The 18,225-nt window shown below is 44.4% G+C and overlaps 1 protein-coding gene across 1 annotated transcript in view; it reads right to left on the bottom strand.

Moving 5' to 3' along the window:
* ZNF532 (zinc finger protein 532) overlaps positions 1-15,877 on the bottom strand; it is a 40,534-nt gene extending 24,657 nt beyond the window's left edge. The window contains exons 1-3 of the mRNA XM_018570494.1: positions 13,562-15,877; positions 7,889-8,070; positions 5,313-5,489 (exon numbers count right to left, since the gene is read on the bottom strand). Coding sequence (XP_018425996.1) covers positions 5,313-5,489; positions 7,889-8,070; positions 13,562-15,877 — 2,675 coding nt within the window. The remainder of the gene's footprint in view (positions 1-5,312; positions 5,490-7,888; positions 8,071-13,561) is intronic.
* Between the last annotated feature and the right edge of the window lie 2,348 nt (positions 15,878-18,225).

Below are 18,225 nucleotides of genomic sequence, written 5' to 3'. Positions count from 1 at the left end.
CTGTATATAGGCTGGTACTCGTTGGTTAAAGTGGAACCAGGCCCACCAATGTAATGCCTTCCAAAACAGTTACATTTAAGGAATGCCAGATGTCAAGGTTGCCAGTGTGCATACTTCGGCTCTCAACCGAACTTTCAAGCCGTCAAATGGCTGATGTCATAGCTGCTTACATGTGCAGCACCATGTCAACTGCAGTCCAAATAGAGGCCAAGATGGCACCTTCCTTGGCTGTAAGGGGTATGAGGGTGCAGTTCTCCTTTAAGAACAGCGTCAGTACAGAAATATTTTATCCACAAACAAAAGGAATACATTTTAACAGGAACTTAAGGTGGTAAAAGTATGTTTATAAAAATCACAACACATTATAATCAATACTAATTGCCCACTTCCACTAAAAGCAGAATTATGTATTTTCCTTAATGTGTAAAATGTCTATTACAATTTGAGCTCCCCCTAGTCCGAGTGGAGCAGAGGAGCCTGTGCATGTTTTATAAAGAAAACAATTAATGATGGATGAGCATTATTCTTCCTCCAGTATCTCTGGCTGGAGGATAAAACAATGGCTCGCAGGGACGTACGGTAAGGACTGTGCAGCCGTTTCTCATAACATCATTATTGTAGATACCGTATATACTCGAGTATAAGCCGTCCCGAATATAAGCCGAGGTACCTAATTTGACCAAAAAAAACTGGGAAAAAGTATTGACCCGAATATAAGCCGAGGGTGGGAAATGAGGCAGCTACTGGTAGATAGATACCAATAAAATTACATTAATATTTATTTAAAAGAAAAATAACCTAACTCTGTAAGTGGAAAAGGGGGTACAGGGCTACATATCATGTACTACGGATCATTTAACCCATTCATATTAGCAGAGGATAATTGTAAATCTATTGTTCAGTGCACTCTATATGTAGTATATAGTACATGTACATATAGAGTGCCTGCAACAATACATTTACAATGATCCTCTGCTAACATGAATGGGTTAAATGATCCATAGTACAGGGCTACATACAGATCATTTAATACATTCATGTTAGTATAATTGTAAATGTATTGTCTGCACTGTATTAGCAGTATATACTCTATATAGAGTATATACTGCTAATACAGTGCAGACAATACATATATAATTGCTTAATGAATCTCTCTCTCTACCCCCCCCCCCCACCCCCCGCCCTCACTCACTGTGTCCGTGTGCCGGTGATCGATCATCACATCACGGAGAGAGCAGGGACGAGTCAGCGGCGCGCTGGTCCAGTGGGAGGAGCTCCAGGTGGGGTCCTAATTTAGCTGGCTTAGAGGTGCCTGCCCGCTAAATTACAACCCCACCTGGAGCTCCTCTCGCCTGATCAGCGCGCCGCTGACTCATCCCTGCTCCCCTGCTGTACTGGCGCTGCGGGGTTTTTTTTCTTTTCTTCTTACTTACCTCGCCGAGCGTCGCGTCACTGCTGCTCCGGTGGGCGGCGCTCCGAGCGGGGTCATCTGGCAGTCTCCGGCCACCTAAATTAGGACCCGGAGACTGCCAGATGACCCCGCTCGGAGCGCCGCACACCGGAGCAGCAGTGACGCGACGCTCGGCGAGGTAAGTAAGAAGACGCGCTGGCGCTGACTCGAGTATAAGCCGAGGGGGGCACTTTTCACCCAAAAAAATGGGCTGAAAATCTCGGCTTATACTCGAGTATATACAGTAACTTTTATAAGAAACACTAAAAGGCTAAAACAAAGATTAGGAAGCATTGGGTAAATGCCATTTACTTTCCAGCAGAAAATATAACGGCCATGTGACACCAAAAATCCAATTGATAAGGAATGGCACAAACATAAGAGGGATGACATTTTTAAAAGTGTAACCAAGCACCGGTATGCCACCGGATAAAGTTATTAAACCATTTATGCCGGCCCTTTAATTGGTTCCTAAAGTGGACCTTTATCCACATCTTTAAAATAACAACAAACACATTACAGATGAGATGTCCCAGCAATGCTCTGCTGACGACAAGGTAATCCCAGTGTGCATTGCTTTGGCAAACTGAAGTCATTTGCACTTTCAAAGCAGGAAGTGAATGCTCTGCAAGTGTAAGTATTTCACAATCACAGCATTTTACACCTGACATGTCTATGTTATTATCAATCATCATACATAGAGGGATGCATTGGTAGAATTAGATTTTTGAGTGTAAAGGTTCACTTTAAAGCTGGAGTTGTTTTCTAAACTTCCCAATTATGTGATCATGGTTACTGACGATCATATAGGATGGGCTCCCAATCTTTGCTGTGTGACAGAGCACTTGGTGACAGGGTGGTCACAGTGCTGAGGGCATAAGATTGAACGTGCTCCTAGCACAAAACATATGCCAGCCGTACACATATACACCGATCAGCCATAACATTATAACCACTGAGAGGAGAAGTGGAATAACATTGATTATCTCGTTCCAATGGCACCTGGAAGTGCCATTGGCTAGATGACTGGGTGCAAAACTTCAGCTATTGTGGGAATTTCCCGGTCTGCAGTGATCAGGACCTACTAGAAAAATCCAAGGAACGAAAACTGGTGAACTGACGACAAAGAGGAATATGCAGGAAAATCAAGTCCGATACATGGAGGCCCCACCTTACAGGACTTAAAGGATCTGGTACTGACGGCTTGGTGCAAGACACCACAGCATAGCTTCAGAGGTCTAGTGGAGTCCATGCCTCAATGGGTCAGGGGTGTTTTGGCAGCAAAAGGGGGACTTACTCAATATTAGATGGGTGGTCATAATGTTGTGGCTACACCATGTATGTGGCAGCATGACATAAAGCATGACAAAGCCCAGCCATGTCCTGCCACATTTACCCTTCCATTGAACTTCTCTTATTTGGTCCCGTTTGGCCTGTTAAATATACCATTAAAGCCCCCCCAAAAAGTAATGGTTTACAAATCACACTGGGTGTGTAAATTATTACTAAAAAGCTGTATATTATGTGTGGAGGGTTGCTGCAGAATATAAAAATCTTACTGCGCAGCATGCCGGCTCACACACACACACCACTCGGCTTCCGAGCGCTGCGGGGAGTGAGGGATGAGACTTAAGCAGTGAAGTGCTCCATTCACATCACCCACCCCTTCTCATTACTTGACCATTCACAAAATGCCTAGTATTTTTCGCAAAGAACACAAGGAGTTCTGTAATTGGAGAAGGAATTGATGCCACATTCCTGCTCCCTCCTCTCTCCTCCAATCACAGAAAGCCTGTAGGTTACAGCTTACAGCAAGCTGCATGCAGTCAACGTTACTGGCAGGATTAATGTAAGATTTTGCAGGGGGACTAAGAGAAAGCTAAGGGGTCTAATTATAAACTATTCACAGGGCTGTTCACCCTGTGAATATTCAATCTGTGCAGATATATGCCAAAACAAACACTCTTTAGAACAGCGGTCACCAACCTTTCGGAACTCATGGACCACTAAATTCATAATTTTAAACCCTGCGGACCACTAATATGAATTTAAATTATATATATATACACACACACACACACACACACACGCATATGAGAATATATTTATACACACACACACACACACACACGCATATGAGAATATATTTATACACACACACACACGCATATGAGAATATATTTATATATACACACACACGCATATGAGAATATATTTATATATACACACACACACACACACACGAGAATATATTTGTATATGAGAAAAAAATTATATATATATATATATATATATTCCTGCTCAGTCCGGGTACTGATGAGATGCCCCGCCTCCTGCAGAGCCCGGACTGTACTGAGAGCCGTGCATTCCTTGTGACAGCAGCTGCTTGAGTCAGTAAGAGGCAGCCCCGGAGCCTCCGTGCCGCTTCAATGACGGCTCAGCCTGCATGGCATCAGATGGGCCCGGGGGACCACCAAAATTATCTCGCGGACCACCAGCGGTGCACGGACCACCAGTTGGCGACCGCTGCTTTAGAACATTCTCTTTCTTACAAGTATATATTGGTTTTTTTCATGCACTATCACAATATGACCACTAGATAGTGCTGAGGAGCATAGAAAATAAGTACTTTTTTCCTATTATCAGTTTCATTATACAAGATTTATATAGCACTAACAGTTTGCTCAGTGCTTCACAGCATTAAGAATACAGCATTACGGTTACAAATACAATTCAAAGTTAAAACACAATACAAAAGACAAGATGGATATGTCCCTTTAGCTCCATCTAGTGCCCATAGTGCCATATTGCATTTTAAAAAAAAACCCTTTCCCTTGTAAAGAAACAACTAAAGAATATTCATTTTGCCATATATCTGCACAGAACAAAAGTTTACAGATATTCGCAGGGTTAATGGCGCTGCAAAATGTTTATAAAGAAACTCCCCCTCAGTGTAGATGCACTTACAGTAAGTTCTGCAGGACACATTTTTAATGGGGGGGGGGCATAGTTCTACTTTAAAGCTGGCCATACACTAATATTTTCTTTGTTCAAACTGTGGGCTGAACGAAGAAAATATAACAGATTCTTCCATCAACGCTTACGAGCATTCTTAGAAGAGTCTCCCACTTTCTCCCACTTATTCTGATAGTGGCTGCAGCCTCTGTTTGTTCGAAGATTTTCCAACCGGCTCCTTTGATCTGCGGATTGTGGGGAGGCCGCCCGAAAGACACCAAGAACCAGCCGAAATTCACATAGTGTATGGCCAACTCAAGACTACTCTTCTGATATACTCTACTTGGAAAGGGAAACTGGGGACATTGCCTACTGTTCCTTACCTTCCTGTTTGATTGAACATGGCTTCAAAACAGATGCACTTAAAAGTGACATTAAAGGATAAAATACCCCCCAATATGATGCCTCTTGAGCCGATCATCTTCTCCTTTCCTGTAGTTTTCAGGAGTCCCTCCAGCGCTGGTGCTGGTCTCTGAACCGGAGCTGACTCCTGTCTCTTCCTGTCCCACGGAGTCTGTGCAGGTGCATGCTGCCGGGCTGCCTGCATTGACCTACCCAGTGTCTCTCCTCTTCTCCCGACCAAAGACCTCTACTGCGCATGCACCCGCTTCATGATCCTTCGCAGCTGCTCAAGAATTTTTCAGATCTTCAGAGACACAGGTAAGTAAAACCCTTTTTGGTTACTTTTTTTTGTTATGTTTTTGCATATATCTACTACTTGCTAGCAGTAGATATATGCAAAAAAAAAGGTTTAACTATACTTAAAATATGACCTTATTGAGATTCATCATATTGTTTCTTTATCAAATGCTTTTTCAAATATGTGAAAATGATTTATTATACGTACTTAGGTTCTCCTATCTTCACACCCGGGTGCTGGGTATATGCATGAGAATGGGTGCTGGGTGCAGATTTAAATGCCATCGGACAGATTGGACACTTGTAGAAGACCTCACAATGGGATCCTTGAATGTGACACTTTAATGCTGCTATTTCTGAGTAGACGACATTGCAGTGCATGCACCTGTGAAAATACAAGATACATCTGAAAGTCAGTAATTACATCATGACACAATGGGAAGTCATCCCCCTCTTCACTGGGGTTGTTTTACTTGATGCCTCCCACCCAAGACTTGCATTTTTCAGAGCCATGTTAGGAGCACTTGAACATGTCTTGTTTCAGAACTATACAGATCTCATCACAGAAACCCACAGCCTCTATAGTGTTTACACCTTGCAGTTGTGTCATGTCAAATAAAGCCGAGTACCCCTACACCAATGAAGGGATTTGGTAATGATGAAAAAATAATTGTCTTTGAAGCAGAATTGCAAAAAAAAGAGTTAAAGTGACATTAAAGTCAACAATTCCCCCTCCCAATGCTGCTTTAAGGACTTACCTTTTTCAGGAGTCCCTGCAACGCTGGTGCCGGTCTCTGATCCAGCGCTGACTGCTGTGTCTTCCTGTACCACGGAGTCTGTGTGGATGCACGCTGCCGGTCTCCATGCATTGACCTACCCGGTGTCTCTCCTCCTCTCCCAACCGAAGATCTGAACTGCGCCAGGGACGTGCGGTCAGGGGAGGCATCCTTCGGCGGGGGCAGGCAAATGCCTCACCCCAAGCAAGAGGTACCGCACGTCACTGAACTGCGCACATCCCCACTCCATGAGCCTTTGCGGCCGCCCGAGAATCTTCAGAAGGGAGCGGAGACACAGGTAAGTTTAAACCGATTTGGCTCTTTTTTTATGTTTTTGCATATATCTACTACTTGGTAGCAGTAGATATATGCAAAAAATTTGAGTGTTTAATGATCCTTTACGATTTTTTACCTCAACCTTTAACCTAAAACTTCAAAAAAATTCTCCCTGCGATACTCACTCCCCACCCCACACCCCACACTTCTATGCACTGGGTGCTGGGATTGAGCCATAGCAGGAGGCGAGTAGAGTGCAGGGAATGCTACCAACTGGCTGCTCTGGTGGAAGCAACCAGTTCTCCGCCTGCATACATGCCCACTTGGGGGAGGAAGATTAAAGAAGAACTCCGGGATACACATTACTTTATATAAATTAGGTCCCCTCTCAGTCAGAGCAAGCAAACTGCTTTAACAATTTATCATGAAACTTCTTACTTTTCTTGTAATCCTCATTTTTAGCTGCCAGTGATGTCACATTCTACCATAATTAGATCAGTCCTTCCTGCAGCCAGTGGAAGGATCTAGGTAACCAGTGAATGTCATATCCTGGCATAGAGAACAGACTACAACTCCCATGAGGCATTGTGAAATGGAGGAAGTGGGAGGAGTGTATAGGCAGAGCGGAGGGTGTTTTTTCCCCCCTGCGATATGAGGAGGTGGGAGGAGATGAGGATGGGTTATGGAGATGAGAAGGTGGGAGGAGATGAGGAGGGGTTATGGAGATGAGGAGGGGTACTATTCTGTGATGCCCATTAGGAAGCTGGGCAGTGGGTTATGACCCTCCTCCCGGCTTCTTGATTGGCTAGGAAGCTGACTTCATGTGTTGCTAAGCAGCCTGGCTTCCTAAGAAGGCGGGCGGCATGTCATGACTTGCATCCCGGCTTCCTGATTGGTCAGGAAGCCACGCTGCCTAGAAACAAGTGAAGCTGGCTTCCTAGCCAATCAGGAAGCCGGGAGGCAGGTCATGACGTGCCGCCCGGCTACCTGATTGGTCAGTAAGCCAGGCAGCCTCTGAAGCCGGTGTTTTGGTGTTTTTGCTAGAACACCGGCTTCGGAGGCAATCAGGAAGTCGGGTGACGGGTCATGATCCATCGCCTGACTTCCTCATAATCTGGGCACAATGCACCGGAACTCGGTATCGGCGAGTACCGTAAAAAAAAAATAGTAAAACCGGTATTGGTGCATTATATATATATTTTATTATCTTACTTCTGCAGAGTTGTCACCAGGAAGGGTGTCACACGGTGCGGCTGCCGGGTGTTACCTGGTGCATACGTCATTACATACTCACGTGATGTAACGACGAAGACACGTGCACTTCGCTGTTGGCAGCCATCTTGGTCATGGACGCTGGCTAAGAGAGGGGGAGAGGACATACAGCCAGCGAGATAAGGTATGCCGCCGGATCCCCTCCTCTCGTGCAGCTGTCTACCTCTCCGTCCATTACCGAGTGTCCAACTTTTCAGAGGAGGTGAGAATTACTGTCAGTCATTTTGGTGTCACCCCCTCTGATGGGGTCACCGGGTGCAGGCCGTACCGCCCTTGTGACGCCACTTACTTCTATATAAATTATTGCCAAAATAACCTATAGCTAAAGCATGAAAAAGGCTCCCGGGCTTAACTGGTTAAAATATATAAACAAACAATCTAGTATATTTTTTAAACTCGTCCTTCTCATTCATTGACCAGCGCAGGTCATCATACTTCTGGGATTGAGATAAAAATTTACCGGAAGCCGATCCTGCGGGTGTAATGCAGACAGTTCTTGGAGATGTGCGTCTGGAAGTGCGCCGACCTGCAGATTGCGCCACACTCGGGACACGTGTATGGAGATTTGTGTTGATGAATGCGCTGGTGGCAGGCAAAGCTGCACGGGTTGGGTAGAAGCATCATACAGACGCTACACGTCCTCTGCAAAAAAAAGAAAGATTTGCTGTTCAGTTACTAAAGCTTCGGGAAGCTTTCAAGTCACAAAACTTTGTTGCTGCCTTGTGTGGTTTTTGGTAAGCTGACTCACAAGTTGGCTTTCTATAGATCCAGTGGTGAGATGTCTCCACCAGAATTTCCATATCCGCCCCTACGGTAAAAACCACTACAGACCCAAATAACGGTAAAAAGTGTAACCACACACGGCATGCAGACTATTGGCTTGACACAGCCATAATGGAACAGGAGGGCATCTAAAAGACAGCAGGATTATCAAACACATAAAAATGTAACACTCTTACAAAGCCTTGGACCACCACTGAGGACACTTCCTGGGAATAGGCCCAACTCAAGCCAAAACTTTTCTTGTTGGATTTAGTATAGTGAGGAGGAGGGTAAGGTCTGTACCCTTCCCAATTCTACTTGGCTCTTACTCTAATTTTTTATTACTATCTGTCCCTCTGTTGGAGAGATTTTGCCTACTTCCTGTCTCAGTGACCACACTAGAAGGGGGGGGGGAGGTCTGGTTGGAGGTGTGCCTTGATAAATGATTGCAGACTTTGGTCTGCAAGAAACAGGATATAAGGAGGCAAGTCATTGTCAAACCCCAACGTTAGCACATCTGCTGGCCTTCAAGTTGAAATGCAGTGTGTGGGATGGAAGCTTTCTGTGCTTTGATTGGATTGAAAAAAATAGAAGTTTTAGGTCTACTTTGATGTGGTAAACGTTTTGAACTTGTGTTAAAACACATGGATTGTGCACTCTCTCGGATCAGACCATGACCCCCACGTCTCTGCTGTGTCCTGTAGTGGCATAGTGGTCAGAGGATGGAACCAGAGCGTGAGGCGGGGGACAAAAGCATCCAACACTCCCAGAAGTGTCGAAGAAGCCAACTAAGACTGCAGCTCTGAGAAGAGTGACTGTAAGAGACACGGGACACCGTGCAAGGACCCATTGACTTTTTTTGGCCCAAAACAGCCAGTCAATCTAAGGGCTAGTTGACAGCAGAACTGCGTGCGCCTGCGCAGATGCAGTGTGATGCGTTTTGCTGTGATTTTACCACAATTAACGCTTTTGTTTCTCCCCCACTTAAAATGGGATTTCAGGTGCGTTCGCATGCGTTTTTGATGCGTTCTGTTGCGATCCGAAAATAGAGCAAGCAGTATTTTTTCTGACTGCATCGGAACGGATTGCGCTGGTGTGAGCAGAGCAGCAGAAATCCCATTAGAAAACATAGTTACATAGTATTTGAGGTTGAATAAAGGCACAGGTCCATCAAGTTCAACCTTTGTGTGTCTGTGTGTATGTGTTGTGCGTGTGTGTGTGTGTGTGTGTGTGTGTGTGTACACGAGTCCCTGTGTGATCTTGTTTTTAAGTATACCTGTACCCCTGTATGTTACGGTCTCTGAGGAAGGAATCTAAATGCTTTTTGAATGATTCAATACTCTCAGCTGATACCACTACTTGTGGCAGCGAGTTCCAGAATGTAACCGTTCTAACTGAAAAAAAAGCCCCTACGCCCTTTGTTGTTAAATCTTTTCTCCACCAGTTTTAGGTGGTGGCCTCTAGTCTTTGTTATGGAGTTACTGTAAAAAGTTTATTGTTGATATTGCCATCACCCTTAAACATTTTGTACATCAAAGTCATGTCCCCTCTTAATCTCCGCACCTCCAGCGTGAACAAGTTTAAATTTAGTAACCTTGTCTCATAGCTCTGGTCCTCCAGCCCCTTAATTAGTTGCGTTGCCCTTCTCTGGACTCTCTCCAGTTCAAGGACATCCTTTCTGTGGATTGGTATCCAAAACTGGGCCGCATACTCCAGATGAGGCCGAACCAGCGATCTATAAAGTGGCAAAATTATTGCTTTGTCTCTACAGTACATTCCCTTTTTAATAGTACCCTGCTCGCTTTATTTACCGCAGCCCGGCATTGCAAGCTATTATTCAATCTGTGGTCTACAATGACCCCCAAATCTTTATCCATTTCTGCCTTCCCTAGTGGGAGCATCCATTATTGTGTATTCCACATGCCTATTTTTAACCCCAAAATGCATTACTTAAAATTTTTCCACATTAAACCTCATCTGCCATATGGTTGCCCACTCCCCTATTTTATCCAGGTCCTCCTGTAATGTTATAGTGTATAAGTCCATGTCTATTACCCTCCCAATTTTAGTATCATCTGCAAACACAGAAACATGGCTATTAACACCTTCCCCAATATCATTGATAAGCATTGTGATGCATTTTGGATGCAGCTGCCAAACTGAACGGACTGCATCTGGTGCGAACTACCCCTAAAAGCACAGTTTTTTTTTTTAGTAAAAATTGGTTGTAACTAACGTCAATCAGCTAGTAATCAGTTAGGTTTATCATGGGAGGAGGAGTGATCATGATGTTTTTATAACCTACCTGATTAACTTATCAATGAAAGTGATTGGCCAGGTGACCCTCATGCAGGAGGTTGTCACCGGATGCAGCAACGGTCTTCTCTTTACTCAACCACTGCTTAACTTGGGCTTATTTGCAGATCTACATCATCGACAAAACTAAAAAGGCAAGTCCATCCAAGGCTTTTGTTACTTTTGGAATAGAGAACGAAAGCTATGTGGGTCCTATTGTCTGTCTGTTTCCACCCAGGAGATCTCTCTTCACTTTCTGTTCAACATGACACTGATCACCAGGATAGCAAGTAAAGGGAACTCTTCCGGAAAGGAACATAGCAATACAGAAGTTCTAACTCTCCCACACTCCATAGATGGAATTTTTTTCTAATCTTACCCAATCAAATAAGTCATTTCACTGTAAACTGATCAATTTTGATGAATAAGTCTCACTAAATTGCTCATTTAAAATGGGTTGTTGATTCAATTTGAATTTTTAAAAGCAACAAAACTGAGTGTCCAGCTGACCATATAGATTTGAGAATCTTTCAATAGAGCAGTAAAGCCTTCCTAAAACAGAAGTTATTCACGTCTCATGCCATCACATTACCCAAAAAATAAGAGCCTCATTCCTCATTTTAAGACAGTGGGCGGAGCAATGCAAATCACTGATTTATGCCCCAACGGCAAGATGCACCCCTAGTCTATAAAGTTACAGTGTTACCTCGGTTCATGAACTTAAAGGAGAACTATGGGGTCAGTGTTTTTCCCCATAGTTCTGCTTAGGGTAACGGGAGGACACAAACTAGCGTCCTCCCGTCACCCCAAGCTCAGTATACCGCGAGCTATAGCTCACGGTATACTGAAAAGCCGCAGCCGGAGCGGATCCCGACTTAGATGACGGGATCCGCCCAGCTGCGTGAGTGACAGCTGGCTCTGCCTATCTAGAGGCAGAGCCAGCTATACCCGCCCCCTCCCCCGTCCGTTCCTCCAGTCAGCGCTGGCGGATCGGAGAGCCGTGACAGGATCAAGAGGCGAGCGAACCCGGTATGTGTTCGCTCACCTCCCGATCTACTGAGCCGACCTGTGACAGTCTCATTGTCAAAGGTCAGCTAGAACTATGAGGTGAGTGAAAAGCACTCACCTCATAGTTCTCCTTTAATTCGTTTCACGATTCTGGTCGCAAACCAAATTGGTTGCAAACCGAATCAAATATCCCCATAAGGTTCAATGCAAATAAGGTTAATCTGTTCTGACCCCTACGAACGTGGTCGCAAACCGATTTTGGTCACGAACAGAATCAAAATTTTCCCAAAGGGTTCAATGTAAATGAGGTTAATCCGTTCTGAACCATATGTAAATTCATTACCGCTCTGCACTTTCTTTTTAGGACCCTGCTTGCTCTGCACTTTCTTTGGAGCCATGCTGGATTGAATAATACTGCACAGTACTATATGTGATAAAAAGCACACAAAAAACATTCACAGCAAGTGTGCACAGGTTTGTCTACAACCGCAATGTCGACTAGAGGAAGCCACGACCACGTGTCAGAGCGGGGAAGATGGCCGCGGTCGTGTTCGTCAACCGCTTTGGAGTTCGCGAACAGGAGTTGCTGAACTTCCTGTTCGTGAACCGAATTGTTCGCGAACAGAAGCGTTCGTGAGCTGAGGTATTACTGTAATATAGCCCAAAATTATAGAGCCATTTATTCCAAACTGCATGCAGCCCTTTCAGGCTTTTTGGAAACCATGGCTTCTATACAGTACGGCTTGGGACCCAGCGAGACAGCATGGCTCCATCCACAGTCCTCAAATGAGGGACAATCCTTCTTTTTTGGGGATATGCGATGGAATGAAACATGCAAATATTTTCTGTTGTAAGAAATCTATACTGCACTATGCACTGGTATGGTTGGTGGACATTTTTATTCTTTGAGTCCCTTCTCACTCTAACCTTTATGTATATACTCTGTTAATATAAATTAGGAGTTTTATAAAGTGATTGAAGAAAACTATACACACTGGAAGTGTTAACAACAAAATTACATAATGCAACACCAGTTGCAATACCACTTCTAGACAGCAGATGGCATAAAGTCCTCTGCAGAGGTCCCTCACTTGCTGATTTTGTGCCTAGGCTCCACACTTTGTGCCTTTTACTACTCCAAACATCATCTCACAGGACAACTTGCCCAATAATATGATTCTAATATATGGCTCATACTTTTTAAAATTATATCCTTAAAGTGTATGCAGAACTATATATATTTTTTCTTTTGGATAGAGTAGGGTCTCTGTCAATTTATGGTATCTGTAGTTTATTACAAAGACTTAACTTCCTGTACTGAAGATGCAACATTAAGTGAAAGGACATCTCTGCAGTGAAGTGAAGGGAATTCCTGGAACAAGCTTCCCCAATGCAACATTTACTCTCACCTTATGTTCTGGCAAGACTGGAATGATTTTGGACTCCCCACAACTTTATTACCCATTTACAGTGGTCACCACTTAAATTAACAGCAGCTTATTAGATAACCCAGAAACTACTTAAAGGAGAACTATGGAGTTAAGGCATTTCCCCATAGTTCTCCCTAGGGTAACGGGAGGACACAAACTAGCGTCCTCCCGTCACCCTAGGCTTAGTATACCACGAGCTGTAGCTCGCAGTATACTGAGACGCCGCAGCTGAAGCGGAGCCCGACAATTGTGCCGGGATCTGCCCAGCTGCGTGACTGACAGCTGGCTCTGCCTATCTAGAGGCAGAGCCAGCTATACCCGCCCCCTCCCCCGTCCATTCCTCCAGTCAGCGCTGGCGGATCGGAGTGGGGAATCCAGCCCCTCCCCTGTCACGGCAGAGAGCACCGGTATGTGTTCGCTCACCTCCCGATCTACTGAGCCGACCTGTGACAGCCTCATTGTCACAGGTCGGCTAGAACTATGAGGTGAGTGAAAAGCACTCACCTCATAGTTCTCCTTTGAGCTTGATCTGCAACTGCTGGTGGAAGTTAAACCACTGCTGAATACAAGGACTGCCCACCAAAAAGTTAATCTTAACATCAAACCAAACACTTCTATTTATATACATGGTACCGTACTTGTCCAGCTGCATCTGTAGCTTGTTGGTAGTGTGTTGCTAAGGAGGTTTCATCTGAAAAGACTTCATTGCATTCCAAACACTTCAAACTATGTCTGCACAGCTTAGATGAATCTTCATCCAAAGGCATCGCAGGAGCAAGTGGTGTACTAGCAGGAGCAGATATCACTGGTCCCGATGCTATAGACTGTGCCTTTGATACAGGATGGACCAGCAAAGCAGCCGGGGTTTGTCGAGGAGTTGGGGTCGGAGGAGCAGGAGCGGTATTCTGGCCCGACGCAATCATTTGATCTACTGGCACTGGCTTGAGGATAAGGTGCGAACATTGCATCACGACTCCTTTCTCTTTATGACTACGCGCATGAGACAAAAGACTGCATTTATTGTAAAAAACTAAATTTTTTGCACAATGGTTGCAGGTTACTTCAATCCGAACACTTCGGCGATCATAATGTTGCAAAAGACTCTTTTCAAGAGCAAAGGCATCTCCGCATTCTAAACATTTGTATCCCCGTGCTGGCAGGGTAATTCCTGCGTTTGTTGGTGGGCTTAGGTTGGGAACATAGACTGGGACAGGATTTATACTACTCAGTACTTTGTTGAAGGCCTCCACCACAGAACTTTGGGAGGAAGCCACCACTTGGACTCTGGACACCTTCCTGGGTGGAGTCACAGCAGAGGTCGGTACAAGAGCTTGCTTTATTTGCTGCTGGGGTTTAGTTAACACTTGACGAAGCTCTGAAGTAGCTTGAGAACCTTGAGGCAAAAGGTTAAGATTGGCAAAATGCACCGTCTTTGGCACAAGTTTTGCATTGGCAAGACTGGAAGCCGGAACTACCACGGTTTGCTGTTGAATGGCATTGGCCGCTTTGATGATGGCACTGCTGGCACTTTGGACGGATGCAGCAGATATAACTGTGGCTTTGACTGTGGTATTGTTTCCAAACTTCAAATTGATCACTTGCGATCCCGCAGTTTTTACTGCAGATACAGGTAAAAAAGCTGTGGCCACTGGTTTGATTGTAACCTGTTTTGCAGTGCCATCTGTTGACACAACCGCATTAGTAGCGACCGTCGTTTGCAAGGATGCTCTAGTAGGTGAAGAAAGAATAGTAGCAGCAGCAGATGTTGGGGATGACAAAAGAGAAGAGACTACCAGAGGCGAAGTCTGATCCGATACTTGTTTTGTACCTTCAGCTTCGAAATCAGGCAACACCCTTGTGACAGTCCTTTTGATTTCTCCGGAAGAAGTCTTGATGGTCTTGATTCTTACTTTTGGTATAGCGGGAGTTGAGCCGCCAGATGATGGAGAGCCTTTGCTGCTGTTCTCACTCGATACACTCCTCGGGCTGTCCGATGGCTTTACCGGGGTCCTCTTTGTACCATCAATGAGATTTTGCATTGTCAATTGAGCATCAGTAGATTTTATGTTGGCCAAAGGTTTGTCAATTTCTTTTGGTACTTGAGAGGACTCCTCTGGAATCGGGTGTATATCCTTTGGGTCACATGTTACCTTCTTTGCACTAAGAGCCGCAATCGCAGCAATACACGAGGAAAGCTTTGCAGAAGATTTTAACTTCAGCTGTGCTACATTTCCTCCATTTACCTCACTTTTTTCTGGGTCCAGTTTGCCATCAATAGCTTTGTTCTCTAACATTCTCCGAGTACTCTCTTCCAGTTTCTCATCAAGGTTTTTAATCTTAAAGGTTTCAAATACCGAGCCAACCTCATAGTTTTGTTTGCCTTCTTTGTTTTTTTCAAAGTTGTTGGAGATGGCAGTCCCAGACTTTATTAAATGTTCAACAGCTTTGTCCCGTTCATAGTGATGCTGATTTAAAATACTAGAGCCAAAGCTTGGGCACGAGGCTTCTGGATCGGTAGTATCGTCCACTTCAATTTTTTCATCATCATCAAATTCTTCAGCACTGGAAATAGGACTGAACTGGTTAAAGACGGTCTCTTTCGGAATGGTTCCAGATGCAATGGCTTTGTCCTTCAGAGACTTCAGCCCTTCTTTGTTAAACCGTTCAAGATTGGAAATGGTGAGAAAGCCATTGTGCAAACCATTGCCGGTGGTGTGATGATGGTCTTTGTCAGATGTCTCAGAAGAGTCGATGGTTCTTATGTTTTTCACTATAACACTGACACCGACGTCCGATGATGAAGGGATATGGTTATCATCATCCCCTTGGGCATTTTGCTTCATGTGATCATGTTCATCATGGCCAGACTCAATAGCTGCCTTGGGATCCACCATGTCAGGAATGTCAAAAGCTGCAAGAAGGTCATCAAAGTCTGGGGTCTTCATATCTCCCATGATCACAAGTTTGTATTCATTCAACACTGCAAAATAAAATAGGGATAATGAACACCAATAATTTATTCATATACAATAAGGTCAGCCAATAAAGAAACAGACTTCATAAAAAATATATTTCCTGCAATATAACTAAGCTATATGACCAAAAGTGTGTAGATAACCTGAAAAATAATTGTGTTCAGGTGTTTCCAGTGAAGGTTAATGCTATGAAGTGAATACTGTTGATGCTACACTATAAAGACAGTTTAGACACTTGTGTGCTTTTAATTTTGTGCCATCAGTTTGGTGAAGACCTTTCTCTGTTCCAGCATGGTTGTGCCCCGTGCACAAAGCCAGCTCTATAATGGCAGATCCCGTGACCTGTAAGGAGAGGGAGCCTTGACTGCTGGAATCATGCAGTAAGGATGTGGTCAGTAAAATGGACCCGTCCTGTATAAGGGGGCGTAATCAATTAATTGGGGGAGTAGCTTACAAAGGCGGAGACAAGCAAAGTGTTATAAGTGGGAGGAAGAAGTGGGCTTGCTGGCCTCTTGGGAGTCGACCAGCAAGCTGAACATCCCTGCCCACCCTCGCCTAATTTTTCTTTTCTAACTTGTCACAGCTTTGTTGGCATGTTTCTGGACCTTGCCAGCTTAATCGGTTACCACGTTAACTTTGCTGAAATTCTTTGATGGTTGGACATGTGTCTAGAACTGATGGTGAAGACAGATTTTCTGCATTGGGTTATAAAGTCATGATGTTTGGGTGCTTGCGGTTTATCCGTGACTGGTCAGGATCGCTTCTGTTGTAAAGCTGACAGTCGGCTCTACAAGTTTAAACAGACTCCCGGCGGCAAAAGTCGCCGGGAGTCACGAAGGGGTTAATGTAAACAGAAAAGATTTAATGTAAACAGAAAAGAGTTTATGTTTTATATGATGATAATATGTCAATAAAGCTGTGGCCTTGCCCTTCCAACAAAGTTACTTTGTCTAGTAGTCATTGGCGGTGGGAGGGCAAAGGTAACAAAAGTATTTTCAATGTAAAATAAGTGTTTAACTATGATTCTCAGCAGTCAAGAGATGGTTTTACGAGCCTGGTGTGAAGGAACTAGAGTGGACTGCACAAAGCTCTGACTTCAACCTTACTGAACAACTTCAAGATGAATTGGAATGCTGACTGCAAACCAGCAACATGGAACCGCAAATTAATTTCCTAGTTGTGATACTTTCAGCATGTCACGGTCAGAATAGGAAGGGGTCACTTAACTGCCTAACTTCCCCCTTTCAGCAGCATATATACACTTTTCACATTCCAGTTCCGTCACGTGGATCAGAAAATTAAGGAGCTGTGTAAGTTCCAAACAGACTGGTCTGACATAACACTGAGCTCCCGGCACTTTCCCTGCGCCCAGGTGACAGTGTTGGGTCAATTGCAATGCTGTCACGTGGGAAATGGGGAGTGAATCATAAGCTCAATTACACTTGAAAGTGCTGGCTGAAGTGAGTGGTAGGCTAGAGAAGGAAAGGAGGGTACATGCTCTTCCGGGGAAGGGTGGAGTCAAGTAACCTATTTTTCTTTACGATGGGCAAAAGAACGGGCCACTTTAAAAAGGCTGTAAAGGGGATGGGCTGGTATTATCAGCAAATTCACGTGGCTTGCATACAATAGCTTCTGTTGCCCCCTGCACAATATAGGAGCTTTGTGGCACAACACATTTCTATAAATTACAAAATGGCTAGGTCAGTGGACGGCCAATCTTTCGCCGCTTAGACCACGTGCCATAGGGTTTACGCAGCTTACAAGAAACAGAATGTGGTATACTGAAAATCGAAGAAAATAGGTCACCAGCACTCCATAAGTTAAAATGAATGAGTCCTTTTAATGGACAATGATGTCACAGAAATCCAACATGAGCCGACGTTTCGGGGCCACACAGGGTCCCTTCTTCAAGGCAAGAGATGTGACCACATCTCTTGCCTTGAAGAAGGGACCCTGTGTGGCCCCGAAACGTCGGCTCATGTTGGATTTCTGTGACATCATTGTCCATTAAAAGGACTCATTCATTTTAACTTATGGAGTGCTGGTGACCTATTTTCTTCAATCTTGTGTTTTGCACGGTGCCATCCGTGAAGTTACTTCGAGCACCATTTATTTGATTGTTGGCCGGGACTGCTGAAAGGTGTGCGGAGGGCACCTCCATCAATTGTATACTGAAAATCCACACCTCTTAGAGTGGAGTGTGGGATGGTATCTGATAAAAAGAGAACTATTTGCCAAGAATATTTTTAGAGTCTAATTTGTGCGGGCTTTTTGGCAGGATTTATTACAGTACAGCTAAACAATTCTATTCCTGAGTCCTGAAGTGA

Source organism: Nanorana parkeri, unplaced genomic scaffold, assembly GCF_000935625.1.
Source record: "Nanorana parkeri isolate BGI_ZX_2015 unplaced genomic scaffold, ASM93562v1 scaffold38, whole genome shotgun sequence".
NCBI lineage: Eukaryota > Metazoa > Chordata > Amphibia > Anura > Dicroglossidae > Nanorana > Nanorana parkeri.
Note: the sequence above shows the minus strand (reverse complement) of the source record. Positions and strands in the feature narration are given on the sequence as shown.